Genomic DNA, 22,904 nt, shown 5'->3' on the forward strand with positions numbered 1-22,904 from the left:
CATGCACAAGACAATATTTACGTGGTTCAACAATTTGCCTATGTCCACAGAGTTGCAGGGATATCATTATTATCAGGGAAGAATACAGAGTACAACCCCAGCGGCTACAATATTTTCTCTCTATATATAACACGACAACCATACCACACTAAAAAACCCTAATTACAAAAGGTGGTTCCACAATGGGCTAAATGGGCCCAACAGGCCTCAGTAAATCTCCCATTAAAAAGCCATGCAATATTATTCGGGTCGAGTTGTCAAATCGGATAAAACAAAACTAGGCTCCACAAAGCCCAACAAATCTCCCACTTGGAGACTAGTCCAATCACCAACATCAAACTGCTATCCTCCAAGAAACAATCCCTCATCTGCAACTCATCCTCTTGCCCTCAAGCTAGAAGACCAATTGAAGCTGCGCACAACTTCAACTTCTCAATAGTGACACTCTTAGTCAACATGTCTGCCGGGTTCTTAGATCCACAAATTTTCTCAAGTATTACTAGTTTATCTTCAACAAGAAAACGAATAAAGTGGTATTTTGTTTGTATATGTTTCGATTTTGAATGAAAAACCGAATTTTTGGCAAGAAAAATTGCACTCTGACTGTCACTGTGTAGAATGCCCATCTTCTGCTTCTTACCTAATTCATCTAAGAAACCATGTAGCCAAATCATCTCCTTTCCAGCTTCCAAATCCTTCATTGCAAACTGTTTGGACAATTGCTTCTTCAGATTATTAATTTCCTCAATGCCAGACCCTACAATAAGCATATCACCCACATACAACAATAATATGATGTAAGAATTGTAAAAAAACTTAACATAGCAACAGTGATAAGCTTCACATCTCTTGAACCCAATTCTACGCATAAAACTGTCAAACTTCTTGTACCACTATCTAGGAGCTTGTTTAAGGCCATACAAGCTATTTCTCAATTTGCATACTAGATTCTCTTGTCCTTAAACAATGAGCCTTTCTAGCTAAATCATGTAAATGTCTTCCTCCAAGTCACCATGAAGGAATGCTGTCTTCACATCTAACTGCTCAAGATGTAAGTTTTCTGCAGCCACCATTCCCAGTACAAGTTTGATTGTTGATATCTTCACAATTGGAGAAAATATCTCTGTGTAGTCAATGCCCTCCTTCTGCTGGAACCCTTTAACAACTAATTTGGCCTTGTAACGTTTGCTACCATCATGCTCATTCTTTATTATGTATACCCATTTGTTGTGCAAAGCCTTCTTTCCTATTGGCAATTCAGTCAGTTCCCATGTTTGATTCCCCAACAAGGAATCTATCTCATCCTTCATGACTAACTCCTACTTGCTTGAATTCTCATCTTGCAAGGCTTCATCATAACACTCTGGCTCACCACCATCAGTCAACAGGAGATAATTTAAAATAGGTGAATAACACTGCGGAGGTCTAATGTTCCTAGAAGATCTGCGAACTTCAGCTACAGGTGTACTCAGATCTACCTGTGAATTTATATTTTCTTTATTTTCTTCACCCCCTTTTTGGACAGTACTTTCAGTCAATTCATCTAAGTTGACAAACTCAGATTTCTTTTGATCTATCTTTGTAACATGTGACACTACAGTTGACCTGTCCTTGTACATAACCTGTTCATTAAATATTACATTTCTACTTCTGATGATTTTCCTGTTTTGTTTATCCCAAAACCTATAGCCAAATTTCTCATCACCATAGCCAATGAAAAAACATATTTTTGACTTTGCATCAAGTTTACTACGAGCATCAGAATCAATATGAACATAAGAAACACAACCAAAAACTTTTAAATGTGAAAACTTCACCTCTTTACCGCTCCAAACCTCCTTAGGAAGTCTGAACTCCATGGGAACTAATGGTCCTCGGTTTATCAGGTAAGCTGCAGTGCTAACAGCATGAGCCCAAAAAGTTTTTGGTAGTCCAACATGCAACCTCATACTTCTAGCACGCTCATTGAGAGTTCTGTTCATGCGCTCAGCCACACCATTCTGTTGTGGTGTCCTAGGAATAGTCTTCTCCATCATAATTCCTTGTACAACACAATACTCACTGAACCCTCCATCTATGTACTCTCCTCCATTATTTGACCTCAAACATTTTACTTTCAAACCTGTTTCTGTCTCAACCATGGCCTTCCACTTCTTAAAAGTTTCAAATACATCAGATTTATTTTTCAGAAAATAAACTCACACCTATCTACTTGAGTCATCAATAAAAGTGATGTAGTACCTTGAACCACCAAGGGATGCAACCGGAGAAGGCCCCCATAAATCAGTGTGTACTAGTTCCAATTTTTCAGCCTTTGGTGTCCTGCCAGTTTTCAAAAAGCTCACATTTTTTTGCTTTCTTAAGATGCAACTTTCACACATGTCAAAATCAATGGACTTCAATTCTGGTAGTTTTCCTTTTGACAACAGCATCTTCATCCCTTTCTCACTCATGTGACCAAGTCTACGGTGCCATAGACTTGTATCAGTACTTGCATTAGCAACTGCAATTGTGTCTCTTGGACATGAGGTCATATACAGAGTACCGGTCTTTTTTCCACGAGCCAATACCCTAGCTCCCTTTGTAACCTTCCAAGTACCACCAACAAATAGTATTGCATGTCCTTCATCATCAAGTTGTCTAACAGAAATCAAATTCCTCCTTAGGTTAGGAATATGTCGAACCTTCTCCAGTAACCAAACAGACCCATTGGGCAACGATATCCGGACGTCTCCCAGACCCACAACATCCAAGGCTGAACCATCATCCAAATACACCTTACCAAAATCATCTGCAACATAATTTTGTATGATTTCTCGGTGTGGAGTGGTATGAAACGAAGCTCTTGAATCCAAAACCCAATCATTAAGTGGACTGTCTACTGCAAGAAGTAATGCATCTTGTACCTCTTCTATTACAACATTAGCATAATCATCTTCATTTTTTTTCTTAGGGCTTTTGCATTGCCTTTTAAAGTGACCTGTTTTCCCACAGTTCCAGCATTGTACTTGTTGGCTTGATCTAGATTTGCTTCTGTTCCAATTAGAATTTCTGGATTTTGATCTACCTTGGTTTGAATTTCTGTCATTACCTTTGTCTTTTGTCTCAAGGTTTAGGGCAGAACCAGATCCTGAGGTTTCACCTGCATCTTTTTGGCGAATCTCCTCAACCAGAAATAAATCTCGTATATCATTATACTTGAACTTTTCCTTTCCCGTAGAATTGCTTACTGCCATCCTCATTGCCTCCCAACTGTTTGGCAAAGAAGCCAAGACGATCAGAGCACGAATCTCATCATCAAAATCAATTTCTACAAACGATAATTGATTTGTGATTGTATTAAATTCATTCAGATGTTGTGTTACTGATGCATTTTTTGCCATTTTCAAATTGAATAATTTCTTCATAAGATGCACCTTATTGTTTGTGGATGGCTTTTCATACATACTAGACAAAGCCTTCATCAGATCTGCTGTGGTCTTCTCTTTTACAACATTGTGTGCAACAGACCTAGACAGAGTTAACCTAATAACTCCTAGAACCTGTCTGTCAAGAAGCGCCCATTCCTCAGCTTTCATACTCTCAGGTTTTGTCCCCAAAAGAGGCAGATGCAATTTCCTCCCATAGAGATAATCTTCAATTTGCATCCTCCAATACGCAAAGTCTGTGCCATCAAACTTTTATATTCCAGATGCCTTTCCTGCTTCCTCTGCCATTGCTTTCACTCAAACCTAACCCTAGGCTCTGATACCAGTTGTAGGGAATTAAACCGAATTCCCAACATGTGAGAAACAAAAATAGAGAAAAACACACGCTAAAGAAAAACAATCATATGCACAAGACAATATTTACGTGGTTCGACAATTTGCCTACGTTCACGGAGTTGTAGGGATATCACTATTATCAGGGAAGAATATAGAGTACAACCCCAACGGTTACAATATTTTCTCTCTATATATAACACGACAACCACACCACACTAAAAAAACTCTAATTACAAAAGGTGGTTCCACAATGGGCTAAATGAGGCCAACATGCCTCAGTAAATCTCCCATTAAAAAGCCATGCAATATTATTCGGGTCGGGTCATCAAATCGGATCAAACAAACTAGGCTCCACAAAGCCCAACAGGGTGGATCTATAAGGAATGGACACTCTATGCGACAACACATTACAAGAGAATAGTTATCACTTGAGATAACATGGAATTGTTAGTCTCATTATAGGTTGTTGTTTTTCAAACTTACATTTTGGGGAACATTTGCTTGAATAAGATGCTTAGCCCATCCATTCATTACTTGGGGCAATTGTAGAAGTTTGGAGCACCCTTAACAACTTTTGTATTTTAATTTGTCCCGAGCCTAGGAGAGTGGGAAAAACCTACCTTTAAGACCTTTCAAATTTTAAATGGAGTATGGGTGTAGGTCAAATGGCATCACGGGGAGATACTATCGGATATTTTCTTGAAAAACACACTTAATGTTTATTTAGTCACTTCCGATAGCAACAATGATGATGCTTTTTATTTTCCTAAGGTAACTATTTAGTTCGGTATTTGACCCTTTTTTTTTCACCTTTTCTATCTTTCCTACCAATTCTATTGCATCCGCAATATTAATGAGTTCTTGTTTTCCATTAAAGACATAACTAAGACCCCTTTCTTGGAGTTCAACTCACTTTATTAAGGTCACTGCTTCTTTTTTATTTTTGTATGATCTTTCTTTCTATTTTCCCTCTCTTGTTAAGGCTATTTCTCTTCTCCAAGTAATATCGATAGTGATGGTTGTCACATGGTCTTGTGGCATTGGTAGGTGCCCTAGTAGTAGTGACTTTATTTATTTATTTTTTCGCTATTGATCATGAACTTTTATCTATCCTAAGGTTGGGGTTCCCTTTAGGCACTATAGGTGCTATCACTAAGTCCTTAGACTTATAACCTAGCGTAGTTTTTGACTTGGGGTCATTAATATACCTCAATGAACTTTTGGCCTCATAGTGTGTCTAACTTAAGCAAAAAGACCGATGTGACACAAGATGACCTACTCACAACCTTCAGCATAACGCTTGGTGGATTTGCCAACTTATTACCATTTGGGTAGGGACTCCAACTGTGCTAGAGGTGATGAATCTGATAACTTGATTTGTAATATTCTAGAGTTTTGGGTTCTCCGGCTAAATGGAGAAGGGGAGCGGATCTTCCATGAGCAAGGGCATGTGTAATGACCTAAATGTTACTTAAAGTCTAATATTGGTTTTCTTAGTCTATTGATGAAGATTAATAACCTAATTAGTGAATTAATTAGTTACTAAATTAAGAAACATGATTAATTGGATAATTAACATACTAAACTAGTTGAAAAGTAGTTTAATGATGGTTAACAATAGTGGAATTTTTTTTGCAACACCAAGTTGGTAACTTAGTCGACTGCTTGTTGAATTTTGTGTTGTTGAAAATTCAGCTAACTTTTTCTATTTTACGTAATTACAATAGAAGCCATTTGTTATCTCAATATTTATCTAAAAAGGAGTTAGAATGGGTGCTATAATCTTGTGATTAGTAGAACAGTTAGAGTGGTTTAGAATTAGACATTTAGTAGTAGCTTAATAGAGTCAACCAACTACTTGTTTCAACTTATACTTTTAATATGTAAACTTAAATGTGTAAGAAAAAAGTACAACAAAAAATTTTCTTTGAAAACTAGAATCACAGATAAAGGGAAGTCAAGGGAAAATTTGGAAGTTAAAGATTAATAAGTTATTGAATAGGTAGAAAAGTACCTATTTTTTGAAAACTTTATTTTATGATGATTCTATGAATTAAAACTATTAAATAATAATCTTGAATTATATATGAATTGTAAAAACAGTTGATATGTTGAAATTGCTTATTCATGAGAAAATTTTGATCTAATGTTATGATTGAATAAGATTGATATTATTGAATTGCTAGGAAGTGTTAGCTCATGGCTGATATTTTCTTTTTGTTGCGATATACTCTATTTGTTGAGATTAACTAGAGTTTGCAGCATAAGCAACATGGAGTGTTGAAGTCACCAGAAACTCATATTTAAGGCACCATGAGGAGCAACCTCATAAGAAATCATAGTGGGAATGATCCTTAGGTGAGAGTTCTTAAAGGAAGAATGGTAAATCACCCTAGGATGAAAGACTAAAAACATCCTCAAGGAGATCTAAACATGTGTTCCTAAGTGAAAGTCTGTGAAATATAAGGTATTTACAGTTGTGGACAAAGGAATGCTAGTTAGAAAGGTATATGAAAGTCTCAAGGAAAATATATAGTAAGTTGAAAATGATTTGGAGGAAATATATTTATATTTTGGTGAAAATTCACATCTTTGAATGAATTCTGATGTAGTGCTATTAAAGAGTATTGAATACATATTTTATAAATATTTTAATTATAAATAAACTCTTATTCATTGAGCTATGACACACTTTATTTTAAAAAAAATTGATTTTCTTGATTAAGTTGGAGGTGTAAAGGAAATGAAGAACACTTGAATAGTTATGCAAAACTAGAAGACTTTTGTTGGTTGTGTTAAGTGTGGTTTCTTTATGTATTTTAAGTGTCCTTTGGTATTAGGTTGTTGTAAATGAAAGGAATAAAGGGTTGTAATCATAACTTCATAAAAGTAATTACTCTTTATAGGAGCTAGGTGAAGGTTCATCATTTTGGAGATATATAAATTTGATTTTGATTATGGAAATCTAGATCTTTAGTTGTAAATAAGTTTTTAAAGTTTAAAATTATTCAATAAAAGTTTGAAGTTAATTTTTTGAAGTTCTAAGTATAGAAAAAAATAAAGAAATTATGAAAAAATAGGGAAGTTTTAGGGTTTGGCAGAGGTATTGGGTGTATCAAGTTGAGTTGTGCTAGTAAAGGTATGCCATTCTTCCTAAGGAGCATAAGATTCTTTTAAGCATAATGTACACAACTTAAGTGGTATGCAACTTAGTGGCACACCTCTCAACTTGTATACCTATTAGCTTAGTTACTTAAGTTCAACCACTTTTACCTCAACACCTCAACATAGTTATACACTCAACATTATATTTAATTAAATGTCCTCATTTATTATTTTATCATTTATATCTCCATTTACTTTAAGTTTATAATGTAAATAACATAATACCCTTAGTTAAATTCAATAAAATGCTTAAGAAGCTAATTCTGAGTAAATCAAAATCTGATTTTTCAATTTCAATTATAAATTGATAGTTTTTAAAGAATTTTCTTTGAAAAAAGTTCGCTTAAGTAAAATTATCAAAGATAAAATACCAAAACATTATTTTCAATATCACTAATGTGAAAAAAAAAAAATCCACAACTTTTTATTTTAATTTTTTTAAAGTGACCTATTTTCCATACTTAGTGAAATTTCTGCACCGTTAAGATAACATACATGATATACCTAAAAACTCTCCATCCATTGAACCATGTTATCTATATTTTTTAACAAAAAGAAATCTTAAATTAAAATAAAGTTTAATATTATTTTTATTAAAAAATGCAATGGTAAATAACTAAGTTTTTGAAAAAAAAAACTTTGTTACTTGTATAATATAACTAGAATTTCTAAATTAAAAAAATAAATTATTAGCATATTGTATTATAAATATTATATCATTATTCATTAATTCACATTTGTTATTCTAAAATCATGATTTAACTTTTTAATATTATAATTCAACCATAGTTTTAGAATTTGGGGTGTGACAACATGACCTCTTGTGATAATGATTCTTGGTTAGGCAAGAGTTATGTTGCTTGTTCGACAAACAATCTCTCTTTAGATGACTTTGACATCAAATTTGCGATATGAAACACAGTGGGTGTTTGCTTCCCATAGGACTCTTTTGAAGCTCTATCCATAGCTGGCTCTCTAGTTAAAACCATGTACTTCGTCAAAGAGCAATTTAATGTTGATTTTAGATTTTCTCTTCCTTCATTGGTGAGACGATTCCTCCATTACTCTAAAATGTTTATAGTGCACGCTCATCTTTACTAGATTCAAAATTTTTAATAGGGTATAGTGTTATAAACTAGCTATATAAACTAGATCTTACCTTATTAGGGATTTTGTTCATCTATATGATAAAGTTGAATTGATGGGATAAGTTCTTGTTATTAGCTCACAACCACTAACTCTAATTTGTCATCAACCTCCTAAATTGTTGCAAGAGTTAGGCGAAAGACAATTTTATCTTGATCATTTTATGGGAGTAGTCAGATGGAGAGCTCTAGGCTGAATTCTTTCTAAACTACACACTTAATGTTTTGAGTGCCCACGCTTGATCACTTTTTTTTATTATTTTTGACTATCTCTACAAAATACTAACTGAGTGTTCCCTAGGCAAGAAAAGACGAAGGAAGCTAGTCAAGTGAGTCAATAAGGGTGCATTCAACAAAGTTAGCTGACCATACACTTTTGATTTCGACTAGAAGCGACATACCCTTTTATTGATGAAATGCAACTTAGGTTAGGTTCTTGCTAACCCAACCCTTTTCGTCTCCTAAAACCTACCTAAGGTTTCTATCACATAGATGTTTGACGAGTCTCATCTCATGGTCAACTAGTAATAAAAATTATATCTTAATAAAAATTAAATAAAATTAATTTTAAAATGGTTAACTTTAATATAAAAAAATCAATGTCTAAGGAAGTTGTTTGTTGAAGTAATATTGTTAATAAAAATTAAGTATTCATGAAAAATTGGTATGATAAAGTTGAATTGACCGACTTTTTGTAGTTTATATCTCTAGGTATGCAAATTTTTTAATTGCCTCCACATTAGACACGGGGAATCTCGTGTAAATACCATATAATAAGGTTTGATCATATTCATAATGATTCTGTAAATATTCCATCCCATATATATATATATACACACATACACACGAACGTGTCCAAATGAATTTGTAATTTCAATGCTCGTTGGATTGGATTTGAATCATTCTATCATATTTCTAGATAAGTTTGATCATTTGTTTAATATTTTATCTCTCAAATCAGTAATGCTCGATCAAATTAACAATCATAGCATTACAATCTAGAAATTATTTTCAATCAATAAACACAACTTTGGTAAGGACAAGGTGACTTTTTCATCAAGGCAAGAGTGCCCCATTAATTAAAACCTTTTGAGGTAAAGCTATATATTTTGTAGGTTTTTGTTTTGTTTTGTTTTATTTATTTATTTTTTTTGAAAAGGATCAAACTAAGAGAGAGCATTAGGCTATCAGCATCCCATGACTTTGTCGGGATATAGCAGAGGTTTTTTGGGCACGGTCCCATCATTTCCAGCGAGTGCTCGGTACTTATCTTTCCTGGTAAAGCTAGTGCATTCATAGGAAAGAGTGGCAGCAATCACCCTCTGCATGTAGTTGGCCACCTCATGGCTAGATTTCCCCGAACTGCAAGTAAGTTCCAGGGGCAGCTTGTTCAAGAACGTTACCTCATACGCTGGGCTTGGATTCATGAAGAAGAAAAATGGGTCCATCCCTTTCCACCCTCTTGCTGTTGTTCCATGGAACATGCTCATGCGGTTCATCATAGCCACTGGAACAAGCTGGTCAGTCAGTTCAGCAAACAATGCTGAGAACCTGAGAAGGAAAGGCTCACGGCAAGTGGTTCCTTCCGGGCAAATAGCTAGGTCACCTTCTTCAAGCAGTTTCTTTATCATAGCTGCGTCTGTGACTCGATCTCGGCTTAGGCGAATGGTTTTGATAGGGGAGATTAACTCGGAGAGGCGGGAGACGGAGTACGTGACTGCAGGAATGGGACGGCCGAGCGCTGCGGAGAGGAATATTGGGTCAAGGAGGGTTCGGTGGGAGCAGATGAATAGCACGCCTGACTGGCCTATTGACTTTTTGGCAACAGGAGGTGGGGAACCCTTGACGGAGACTCGGACACCCAGTGCCCAGAAAGCGTGGTAGACAATGCGCATGGGGAGGAGTGAGCCAGCGGCGATTCGCAAGCATGCGAGTGGGAAGCCTATGGGGATCCAGAGAAGGGTGAGGAGTGCCGTGAGAGGAGTTGGCTTTTGGACGAGGCGGCTGTCGTGGAAGATGATGGGCTTGGGAAGCTTGTCACTTGTTACCGCCTTAACCTCTGGTTTGGCTGCCACAATATAGCCCTCCTGCGTTTTCAATGTTGTTTGTTAGCAAGTCACAAAATTTTTGTCCAGCTAACTGTATTTTCAATGTATAGTTCATTTCAACAAAGCCTTCTTTCTAATAATTTGGAGCTCCTCGTAGTGATCTTACAGTTTGTCATATATGATCGATGTAAATTAAAACTTTGAATTCGTATCAAGTACAACTTTAGTCATGTCAAAACTTGTAGCGCAAACTTAGAGCATGCAAGTGCAGTCCATGATCATGAATCTTGAGAAGATATAGTGAGTTGCAGTTTTAGGTCTTATCGAACTTTATTTACGTACTAGGAGGTTAGGTTCGATAGTAACTTAATATAGTAGAATTTGACATTATATGATATGTAACCGTACTATTTTGTTGCCAGTGGAAATAGGAATTATTAATGTTGCAAACCTTGCATGAAGCCATGAAGGGAAAATCAGTGTGACGATCACCCAGCCCAATCTCAGGCTGGGTCTCTCCAAAAGTCTTGTTGAGAGCATATGCCTTGTTCTTGCCCACAAGTACACCTGGATCACAAACAAACCCAGTTGCCCTACCCTTATAAGTGGCTATCTCAGTCCCCAAAACTAAATCAGCTCCCAAAAAATCTTTCAGAAATGCCTCAACCATTATCCTGGGGTTTGCGGTAAGAACACAACGCTTTCCACATGATGAGAACACCCGCCATGACTCGGGATGGAGATCGCTCAAATAAAATTTGGGCAGCACTGCACGAGCAACTGACTCAATGTCTGACACCTTCATCCCGGCGAAGGTTACAAAGATGAGAATCTGGATTCCTGCAGACTCCGACACAAAATAGTAAAGAAGTCCAGCGAGTGGTGAAGCCAAGAGCAGGAAGAGCAGCCTTAGAACACCTCCCCCCTCAAAAGCCACCAAAGCAAAGTAAGGAAAGGAGCTCCTGCCAATAAGCAAGGTTCCATCCATGTCCGCAACCACAGTGTGCTTTTCTCGGCCAATGGATTGACACTGGTCCACAGTTGGAAAGGTAGTTACAGCCATGGGGAATCAGATTAAACCCAACCAAGTGGCTCAATCTTTTGAGGGAGAGGAAGACCTCAAGTGGGAGAGAAGCTATTGTGATTTGGTGCCTTCCTGTTGGACTATATATAGGGAGATAATAACAGAAAGACAAAAAATGGAAGCGCAAAAAGGTGAGGGTGTCAAGGAGTATAGGAAGTAAAGACTTCCAAAAGAGCATCGAAAGCCAGATAAAACCGAGGCCCTGGTGATTCTTGTTTCTGAAGGAACAGAATATTACAATTAAATTAATAGGGGTATGCTCTATTTATTGTCTTAGTTATATCCGCTCTTTTCTTGTTATGTAATTGCATGCCCTTTTTTTGAAGCCTGTAGTAATGAGACATGGAATATCGGACGTTGTTTTCTATTATCCCCCGACTTCAACTTTATATGTCTTAATTTAAGTCCTACAATAATAAGTCTATCACTTTATGGCAATTGAAAGTTGTTTTCTATCCCTCCACCGGCTTCAGCTGCATGCCCGGTACACTCGTACTAACCTTTTGTCTTTTCAAATTCAAATCTACCTTCAAACGTCAAAGAAATTAATGTGGCCTTGCCCCGTACACTCGTATTACTACCCTTTTGTCTTTTCAAATTCAAATCTACCTTCAAACATCAAAGAAATTAGTATGGCCTTTTTTCATTCAAGTGCTTCAGCTGATCGGTGCTGGAAATTTTGTTGCTCATTAATGCATATTTCTTTCCGGAGTAAATGCACCTAAACCTATATAGAGTTTTGCATATTACCCTTTTAGGTTTAAAATCGAAGAAATTGCTCTCTAAACTTTTCAAAGACCAGCACATGCATTTTTTGTTGGATGTTGCTAGTTTGATTGGATGGAAATGCCATGTGAACTTAATAAGCAAGGGTAAGAATGTCATTTAAAATATCCAAAGCCCTAAAACCTCTCATCTTCGTTCTTCTTCCTTCCCCCAACCCTAAAATCCAATTATTGCAAAATCTTCATAGTTTCAATTCTTCCTTCCCCCAACCCTAAAATCCAATTATTGCAAAATCTTCATAGTTTCAATTTTCTATTATCACATCATCCAATTTTCCTCTATTGCATTCTCTCTTTCATTAATGATAGTTGCAATTCTCAGTCCTCAAGATTCTATCAAAGATCATCACCCTCTTGGAAACCTAATTTTTTCCTCTATGGAATGACACCAAGACCCTAACCCTAACCCTAACCTCAATCGCTCTCCTCACAAAAAATGAAGCACCAGAAGGTTTCTGATTGAAGTTTTGATTTGGAGATGGATTGCGAAAACGAAAAAGCGTAGTTTTGATTTGAATTGAAATTTTGTTACTTTGATTTGATACTTCTCCTTATATATATATATATTATGGGGGAATATGAATTTTGATGTGTAGGTTAGACTTTAGTTTACAAATAATCGTAGATGTGCTTCCTATGTAGGAAGTTTTCCCCTATGTTTGGTTCTCGAGAATGTAGGAGAGATTAAAAAAAAAAGTCTAGGAAAGAAGCATTTTTTTTCCTAAATTGAGTGTTTTTTAATTCCATCTAGTGTTGGGAAAGAAATGAAAAAGAGAGAAAAAAAATATTATTAGCATTGTCACTCCACTATTTTTTCTATGCAACCAAAGCTCATTTTGTGTATTTATTTTTTATTTGTAGTTGTTGAGCACATATTCAGGATTGGCGATTAACAAAATTAGAGAGAGAATCCAATTGAGGAAATCTGGATGATATGATGTGTAGAAAACTAAAACCGAATTTTCAAGCTTGGGGATTTAGGGTTATCTGAGCAAGAAAAACGAAGATGAAGAAGGAAATGTTTTAGGACTTGGATATTTCAAATGACAATTTTACTGTTGTTTATTAAGTCATGTGCACAACACATGACATTTTCGTCTAATCAAACTAACATCGTCCAATAAAAAAGGCATAGTGCTGGCTTTTAAGAAGCTTAAAGGACAATTTGTTCAATTTTAAACCTAAGGGAGCAATGTGCAAAACACACGATAAGTTGAAGGGGTAAAGTGTATTAAACTATTCTTTCAATGTTTTCACAATTGGCTCAAAAATTAGAAAAGTTAGTTCATGATTGAGTGATAGTTAAACCGTGATCAAACCGATGACATTATAAATATGTATTTTATATATTATTAAAATAAAAAATAATTATAAAAAAATTAGAAAATTTATAAATAATTAAAAATTTAAACACATTTATCATTTTATCATCATTAATATTGATAACTCTTTAAATTATTATAAACATAACACAAAGATTTATTTTATTATTAGTAATTTTAATTTTATCAATATGTAACTTTTAATTATTAAGATAAAATAAGTTTTTATTATTTAAATTTGTTTGGATTTCAATAGCTTTATATTTTATTATATTCAAATTATTAGTTTTTATTTATTTATATTATTTTGATATTTACTATAGTTAAATCATAAATATTTATATATGAAGATGCTTAAAGATCTTCATGAATAACAAAAAATTCTTCTTTTTTTCTTTTCTAAATGCAAAGTGAGTTTTTCCAAGAAAGAGGACCCTCCTTCTCTTTATTGCCTATGGTATCTTTTATAGGCATTCTTCCCATGTAGATGTAGGTTAATCTTGCGAAGGGGTAAGCTTTTTTATAGGCTGTTACAAGCTTTGTTGACTTTTGGACACATGAGGACAACAATAGTTGAGTTTGTCTTTTTAGGTGCAGGTTGGTCAGTCAAGTCAACCTGTGAAGAGGTCATCCCCCTTTTTATGGTTCTTATTTTAGGGGTGAGGTGAATTTGTGTACCCTTAGGTTTTGAGGTAGACCATTCTCCTAGTGGTCTGATTTTTTGTAGCTCCAACATACATTTTAAATTTTGGCTTCTCTATTTGTTTTCTATACCAAAGATCTAGGTTTAAATTGCATTTCCCATGTCCAAAATGTAGGAAGCCAAGGTACCCTTTTCACATGTATGGTACAATTGGTGGCTTAGGTGAAATCCCAAAACTAAAGTATTCGAAATACAACTGATGACTTTGGTGAAAGCCCAAAACTTGGGCTCAATTGAATTGGGCTAAAAGTGAAGTTTTGGAAGGAAGGGAATTCTTAGGCCAATTTGAATAATAGGCAACCTAAACAAGTTTCTCGAAGATCAACACAACTCAACTCATTTTTGGCATAATAACATGAGTCAAATCATATTAGGTTCTAGTCGAAACTTAATATTGGTTCTTTTAATAGCCTTGATCATTTTTTTTGCATATTGTATTACTTCCTCAATGCATTTTGGTTTACTTATAAAAAAAAACACAATTATTATTTTCATTGGAAAACAAAGGAACAAATTGCAAGAGTTAGGGTACCAAATATTTTCGGAAAGTAAATTGAGCTTAGGAAGTTTTTAAATATTAGAATTTGATTTGGTATTTAAAAGTCCATTAGAATAGTTTTAGTTTGAGTTATTGATTTAGTTTCTATATTCAAGTAATTAAGTTGTTAAAAATCTCTATTTGTTAGGTATGAGTATCAATGAACAAGATGTTGCATAATAGTTGAAAATGAGTGATAAAAGATACAATTAATTTCTCCTAATTTTTCTTATCTCTCTTTATTTGATCGTATGTATACATTAGACCCATTACTCCAATCAATTGATATTAAAGTCATTAAAAAAAAAATTATAATTGGGATGTATTTGCTTCAAGTCCATCAATTCAATAAAAACAATTATGAAAATTGAAGTATCAAGATGGAAGTTTTACTTAGCTTATAATATGGATAAGAGGTTATAGAGAAAAACTACATGGAACTTCAAGAAGAAACCACGCCATCCCAAAATTAAAAAGGATTATTTTTTAAAAGATATAAGGAAGAAAGATAGAAATTTCTTGTTTTTATCTACCGGATAATAAATGAAGATACCTTTGAGAAGATTTCAAGAATAATCACCATTAATGAAGCATGAGAGATATTATAAAGCATTTATAATATAAGAAAAGTTTATCTTCAAACTCTTAGAGGAGAATTTGAATATTAGAGTATAAAATAATCAAAATTAGTCTCTAATTACTTTTTAAAATTTGATTATGAATGATAATATGTAATTTAAAATTTAAAAACATTGATATTTAGATTTAAAGTTCAATTATATTGTTGCAGTCATTGAAAAGCCTAAAGATTTAAATTTTATGACCATTGATCAATATATTGGATCTTGTGAGCTTATGAAGAGATTAAAAAAGAAGAAACATGAAAAATTAGAACAAGTTATTCAAACAAAACTTACCTTAAATGAAAATGAAGAAAATCTTGGTAGTAAAAGAAGCTAAAATAATCATAAATGTGGTGGTAGACATGGTTGTAGCTAAGGAAATGGAGGAAAGGGTGATTTTAATTTATCAAACAATGATGTATTCCTAGATAATGTAGAAGAGGATATAATTATAGCAAAATAAAAGGGAAATGAATGATAGATTTTAAATTCAATGTTATAATAGTAAAAAAATTATCATTAGATATATGAATTAATGTAGAAGCATTACTAATTCATTATGGAAAGGAAACATAATTATGTTGAAAAGAAAAAGTTCAAAAAGAACCTACTTTATTGTCGGTATATAAAGGAAAAAGGGGGGAAAAACATGGTCTCTTGACACCAAAGCAAGGAACCATATGTGATTTAAAATATGATTGTGGAGCTTGATAGATCAAAATTAAAGTAGTCATATTACTTTTGGAATGTATAAAAAAATATTGCAGTGTAAAATCTTGCTTGATTTCTCTATAAGAAAAATGAAGGCATCATTTAATCATTTCAAATGTCTACTATGTGTCTAACGTAAAAAATAATTATTAAGTTTGGGTCAACTCTTAAAAAATGAATATGATGTTCACATGAATATCAACGTCTTTTAATTGATTAGAGATTAAGATGCCAATTTGATTGCAAATGTTCCCATGAAAAGAAATAGTGTTATTATTGAAAATTCAAAATGATGTTATAAAATGTCGAAAATTTTGTGTCAATTATCCCTTTTGGATTTGAAATTTAAGATTGTTATATCTTAATTTTATAGGATTGAAATTGTTGAGTAAGAAAAAAAAATGATGAAAGGATTTTTCTTTGTGAATCACTTTGATAAATTATGTGAAGGATTCTTGGAAAAGTTTTTTAAAGCAAAGAAACTTCTAAAACTTATTCATGCAAATGTGTGTAACTTAACTCATCCCAAACTCTTTTAACATGAACAAATATTTTTTACTCTTTATTGATAATATTAGTATCAAAACTTGTGTTTCTTTTAAAAATATGAAGTATTTAGTGCTTTTAAGAAATTTAAAACACTTGGAAAAGAAAACGGTTATAATATAAAAAAGGTAAGATCCAATAGAGGTGAATTCACATAAAAAGAATTTGAAAAATATTGTAAAAATAATGAGATTCATCAATTTTTAATGATTCTATATTCTTCACAATAAAGAAAAGTAATTGAAAACGAAATTATTTTAGAGTTGGAAGACTTTGTTGCTTGGCTTATACAAAGTCATATATTCTTTTTAGAGTTGGACTTATTAGTCATTATATGAAGCACCGATGGTGACTAACATAAAGACCACCAAAAGAATTATGGTTTATAAGACCTACCTTCTAATTTTAAACTTATTGGATATATTGATAGTGATTAGGGCAAAGACTTAGATGATTGAAAGAGTATCATCCACTTTTTGTTTTTTATAGGAGATATTTTATTCGCTTGGACTTCAAAGAAGCAACCTATTATGACGCTTTCAACTACAGAAGTGGAATTTGTTTTAATCATTTTATGTGTTTTATTTGTAATTTGATTCTAAAGCTCATTGAAGAAGTTTAATTTATCATGAAAAAAACTAACAAGCATCTATGAGGATATAAAGTAGATTTATGATTACATTGTAGAAAAACTTAAACTTCTATTATTGAAGCAAGCACATCAATTAAGATATCATATTATTAGAGAATGCATTATAAAAAGGAAAAAGGAATTGAAATTTGTTTTTCATGATCAAATTATTAATATTTTTATAAAAACTCTCAAATTTGTAGATGTTACAAAGCTAAGGATGCTATACTTGGAGTTACAAAAAAAAAAAAATAGAAAAAAAAAATTGAAAGGGGCATGTTGGATAGTAAACTTGAATTTGGAAAATTTCCAGAATTTAATATTTGACTTGATTTCTAAAAGTCAATTAGAACATTGTTAGTTAAAGTAGTTGATTTAATTTGCATATTTAAGTAGTTGACTCCTAGAAGTTTTCTATATTTTTCATTATTAGGAATCTTTATTAATTAGATATGAATATCTAGAAATATGAGTTTGTCTAATAGTTGAATAAGAGTGATAGAAGGCACAATGAATTTCTTTTAATTTTCTTCTATTGGTTATTTCTCTTTGTTTAATTGTGAGTATTTTAACACTATTACTTCAATGGTCACATGAGATTACATAGAATTAAGTTTCAAAATGAATTATTAGCAATTAGCTAGGTTAGGTTAAAGGTCTTCTTAGACCTCTAAGTTTGTAAGAATTATATTAAGTATTACTTGTTTGATTACACAAAAAAAAAAAAAAAAAAAGAAACTCCATTGCCATTTTTTGTATAGTTTTAGCGACCCTTAAGGTGGCAAACACATGGAGGATGAAGGTGAAATATTTGAAATGAACTTTATTATGTTTATGATTGCATGATATGATCAAATATAATTTAAACTATATTTTCAAATCAATTGAAAAGATATTCAAGGTCTAAGACTTACAATGAGAAATAGGCCTACCAGAAAAATCTTCATATCTAGAGTACAAACTTTTAAGAAAATCACTTGGAGGTTCATTATTAGGAATTTCCCTTCTAGAAGATTGTCCAACAAATCCAACTATATTAGATTTCCTAACTTGAAAAAAAATGTATATTATTTCTCCAGTGAGCTAGTTTGTCTATAGCTTTAGTTTCTCTAATTAAATCAGCTTCCTTAGAGACTTTGGTATATCCTAATCTCCCTATGGAAGTTGGTACTCTACATGTGAAAGACTTGTGAGATAAATTGAGAAACTCAACGCCAAGTTGTGCTCTTATATCAATTTACTAAATTCCACTAAAGAATATATTGTTAGAAAGATCAATACATGCATCTCATTACTACATAGGATGTGCTTCTCACCTTTAAGATCTAATTAATGGGGTTTGTTAGCTTATCAAAGTGAAGATCAAGGCATATCAAACTATGCAAGTTTATAAATGTATCAGGGAAAGCTAACCTAGTGTTTGAAACCATGATGGGATGCTTCCCAAAGGGTGGGTAACTAATAGGTCTAATTCTTGTATTGCTTTTGTTTAGAAGAATTATAGAATTTCGCCTTGAATCCCATATTCCATCATACCCTAAAGTTTGAGGTTTTTTTTCTCTCTCTCTCTAAGTAGTCCATAGTGACAGATTTTGGAGTATGATAAATTAGTATCAAAGCAACTCACCAATCAAGCATTTAGTTACTAGGTTTGTAGCAATTATCAAAATCATTCAATACTTGTCAAATGATCAAATTCATAAGTATACATAAAACATTACCTCACCAGCAATCAAGTATCAAGTGCACTTTAAGGACCAAAGCATTAATACCATCAAGTAATTAAATTGTCAAATACATTGTACACAATTAAATCATTAAAAACACATCCAAAATCACAATTCAAATATACATAATCGCACGTTTAACCAAGAGCACACATTCCATTTGGACATAAAATCATTTACTTTGATACCAAATTATCACACTCTAACTTGAGAGTATTTGTGATGTTAAAACGGTCAAATGATAAAGTGAGATAACAAAGATTTGAAAGTGAATATTTAAGTAGTTAAGTTGAAAGAGACGAAGGCTCTAGAGGAAAGGTTTAGGTAGTCAAAATAAAGGACTTTCATATTATTATATATGAACTATCTTATTATGAGATTTTCTTTTAACACTAGTACTTATGCAATTAGCTTCTTATATGAAATATTCTTATGTGATTAGAAAAAATATAGGAATAAACTTTGACTAAAAGAGACTTAATATAGGAAGAAACTTCAACCAAAAGAGATTGTTTTTTTTTTTTTTTTTTTTTTGTGGTGTAACTAGGACTTTGGGATTTGAGAGTTGGAGGATTGTAATTTCTTGGAACAATAGTAGAAGTTCTTCTTCTTATACATTGGTAGATGTATGCTTTAGAATGAACAAATCATTGTGTGTTTAATGTATTTTCTATTTTCATTCTTTTATTATTATTTTTTTTTGTTATTGTTCTTTGTTGTGTATTTCACAATGAACTAATGTCAGACCTAAGGTTATTAGACTTGGAATAGTTACAATGTTTGAGACTTTTGATAGAAAAAATGGTTTTAGCTTATGGCATGCCTTATTGGTTCAACAAAGATTTTGCAAAGCATTGAAAGATAGAGAAGCTTTGTCAACAATTTTGCATGAAAAGAAGGAAGAACTTATAAAGAAAGTGCACAGTGCTATTTGTTGTACTTGGGTAATAAGGTACTTATTAATGTTGTAAAAAAGGATTTGCATCTTGGGCTCTCTATTTTTACATTTTTATTGTGGTGGGAGGAGTTTTCTTTTATTTTTTTCATATTTTTCTATGCCTTTAGGTTAATATTTTCTTGCTTTGGAACCATGAAAACTGAAGATTAGTATGATGGGCCTATCAGGAACATGCTATAGTTAGTGGTACCACTTTAAGTGAATGTTTTTCCTAATATCTGTAGGTTTTTCCTATCATTATGTTCTTTTGGATGTTGTAAAAACAAACCAAAAAGGATAATAAGTTACATGCCTTGAAGACAAACTAAAAAATCAAATTGCTACAAAACACTAAAACCCCAAAATTGATACTAGAGATTGGACATCGAGATTTATGTGTTGCCTTACCACATTGGTTGTATTACATTCTTCCTAATAGTATATACACACTAAAAGAGGGCTACCTTTTGTGCCACTAAAGTTTCTCTAGACACCATAAAATTTGCCTTTTTTCGTATAATAAAGAAGCCCTTGACCATATAATAGAGATTTCCATCACTTTCACTAAAAACTCAAAGTAATTTGTGTACAAAGTAGAAGTCAACAAGAGGTATATGCTCAAGCTCTTTCCTATCATTGCTTGTACAATTGATAATAAATATTCTATAAAATTCGAATCAATTGTTCAAAATATAATTACTTCTTAATAGCAAATGCATTTTTTTTTTGCTATGCTTAGAATTTGTAGTAATTACATTTATTGGTAAAAAAGTTTCATGTTCCTAGTAAGGATAGATTTTCCCCATCATTAGCTCATCATCTACATCTACTGTCGAGCCACCTTGATATTCAACACTGGGATAATAACAATCACTTACCTCTACCAAGTTTTCTTGAAATTCATTATCTATAGCTTCAAATGCTACAAATTCCTTTATACTTGAAGAAAGGCCTAATGGTTTTGGTTCATTCTAACTCTCTCTCATTTTTCTTTTTTCTTTTTTAATGCAATTTAAAGAAGTCCTACTTAATTGGTTTCCTTGAACAAAGGACAACACCAAACAACTCGTTCAATTGCTCACAATAAAATTCAAACTCAAACACAAAGAGATTCCTTGTGACAATGTCTTGAACATACCCCTTGATAGAGCATCATTCTTATTTGTTAATTTTAACCTCTTAAATTAATACCACCTACCTTCTCTCATGAAAGCATATAAGGCAAATGAGTAGTTTGGAAAAGATGTTTTTCTACCCATATTGTATTCACAACTAAGTCATAGAGTAGTTTGGAAAATATTTTTTTCTACCCTTATTGCATTCACAACTAAGTCATATATATCATGTGTTAAATATCTCCAAGAAATCCACAACATGCTTGAGCTAATGACCTGAAATATCTTTGTTGAGTTGGTCAGAATCCATGGTATTCTAATGCATTGAAGCTTTCCATAATATGCTAGTTTCCTTAGGATATAGTCCATGAAGATGCCTTGTATTCAATAAGTCAAAACTTATATGCCTATAATCTAATACATATTCAATCTAGAAAATAACAAAGTTGTGTTTAGTTGGAATTTAAAAAAGACACACCAAAATACAAGAACAACTTAATAAACAATTAATAAAAGGTAGAGAAGGTTTGAATTTGTGGCATCTAGCCAATTTGAATTTATGAAATAAGTTTAAGAAGGGATGTATGAAGAAGTTACAAGAAAATTTCTTTTATATTTTTTAATTATATATGCATAACAAATAATATTTTCATTTATTTCATAGCTTTACAAATATATTCAAATGTTTGAAAATTTTTCAAAATTATATTTGAAAAGTTATTCTTAGAGAAAATTGGCCATAGAATCATCCATCATTAATGAAAGATATTGATGAGAATCAACAAGCATTCAAGGATCCATTGCATGTTCTAGTTGGGCCTATTACTAAAGCAAGATCTAAGAAGATCAAAGAAGCACTTAATGGGCTAATTCAAGAGATTTGGGTTGATTCTAACGCAAGACATTCCAAGTTTGGCCCAAAGGAAGATGGAGGTGTAATAAATTTAATCCAAGCTCTTAAGAGCTAATCTAGCTTGATTGGGCGTGATTTATGGCATGGATTAATGAGTGATTGACTTTCCAGCTTCATATCAGTTATTTCATATTCTAGAGCTTCTAAATTCAGGCCAAATCTACCTTAATTTTAGGCTTTTATTATTTAGAATGTTTTTTTTTTAGCTATTTACCTATTTTGGATCTACTAATTTCAGACCAAATCAACTTTCATTTAGAGTTTTAATATTTAGTACCTTTTTTAGTTTAGGGTTTTAATATTTAGTAAGTTTTTTTCATGACATATAAATAGCACGCACTCATTGTAATATGAGAATTTTTATTGAATAAAAAATCAGAAAATGTGAGGCTTTACTCTTCTTTTGGTTCTTCAAGAACTGTGAACTTATCAGGGATTCTTCCTTGTGACATTCAAACTTAATACCTCTGGTTCGTGATTCCATTGTAATCATTGGGTCAAGGTCTGTTACTTATACTTTTGGTTCGCGTTTCACTTATAAACGTTGGGTCAGGGTTCTATCAAAAATCTGTATTTTAGCTTTCTTAGGCAATTATTCCAATACTGTTTGTTGGGTCTCAAAGCGTGTCGATTGAGGTTCGCATCAAATATATGATCCATGAATCTACCTTTTGAATAAAGATCCTGTTGTGACAGCGGAAGCTTTCATGCAAACAAGGTTAATTCAAGAACACAAAGATAAAACAATCACACATACGAAATATGAGATTTTAACATGGTTCAACCAATCATGCCTACGTCCACGGATGGGAGAGAATTATTCCACTATACAATATAGAATATTATAGAGAAGACACTAGTAGAAAAAATGCAATTTATGGCGCTTGATTCCTTGGCGTCTCTAAAAAGTGTCAAGGAATTGGGTCAACCTTGGCGTTTGTAGAATATTTATAAACCTAGGTGCTTCTAAACCATATATATTGGATTCAATGACACTTTTTAAGTTGATGCTTTTGGAAGTGTCATGGTTGAAAATGGAAGGTAACATTGGCACTTTTATAAGTGTCATTGAAATGGAGTTCAGACATTGGCACTTATATTAAGCGTCATTGAATTTACTAGTATATATTTCTTTCTTTTTCCTCAT

The 22,904-nt window shown here is 32.8% G+C and overlaps 1 protein-coding gene across 1 annotated transcript; it reads right to left on the reverse strand.

Annotated features, from left to right (window-relative positions):
- Positions 1–9,261: 9,261 nt before the first annotated feature.
- On the reverse strand, positions 9,262–11,185 carry LOC117904554 (glycerol-3-phosphate acyltransferase RAM2-like). Its single transcript, XM_034817264.1, has 2 exons — positions 10,574–11,185; positions 9,262–10,161 (listed from the first exon to the last, which is right to left on the reverse strand). The coding sequence occupies exons 1-2, from the start codon at positions 11,183–11,185 to the stop codon at positions 9,262–9,264; spliced, it is 1,512 nt and encodes a 503-aa protein (XP_034673155.1).
- Positions 11,186–22,904: the final 11,719 nt, after the last annotated feature.

This window comes from Vitis riparia, chromosome 1, assembly GCF_004353265.1.
Source record: "Vitis riparia cultivar Riparia Gloire de Montpellier isolate 1030 chromosome 1, EGFV_Vit.rip_1.0, whole genome shotgun sequence".
Lineage (NCBI taxonomy): Eukaryota > Viridiplantae > Streptophyta > Magnoliopsida > Vitales > Vitaceae > Vitis > Vitis riparia.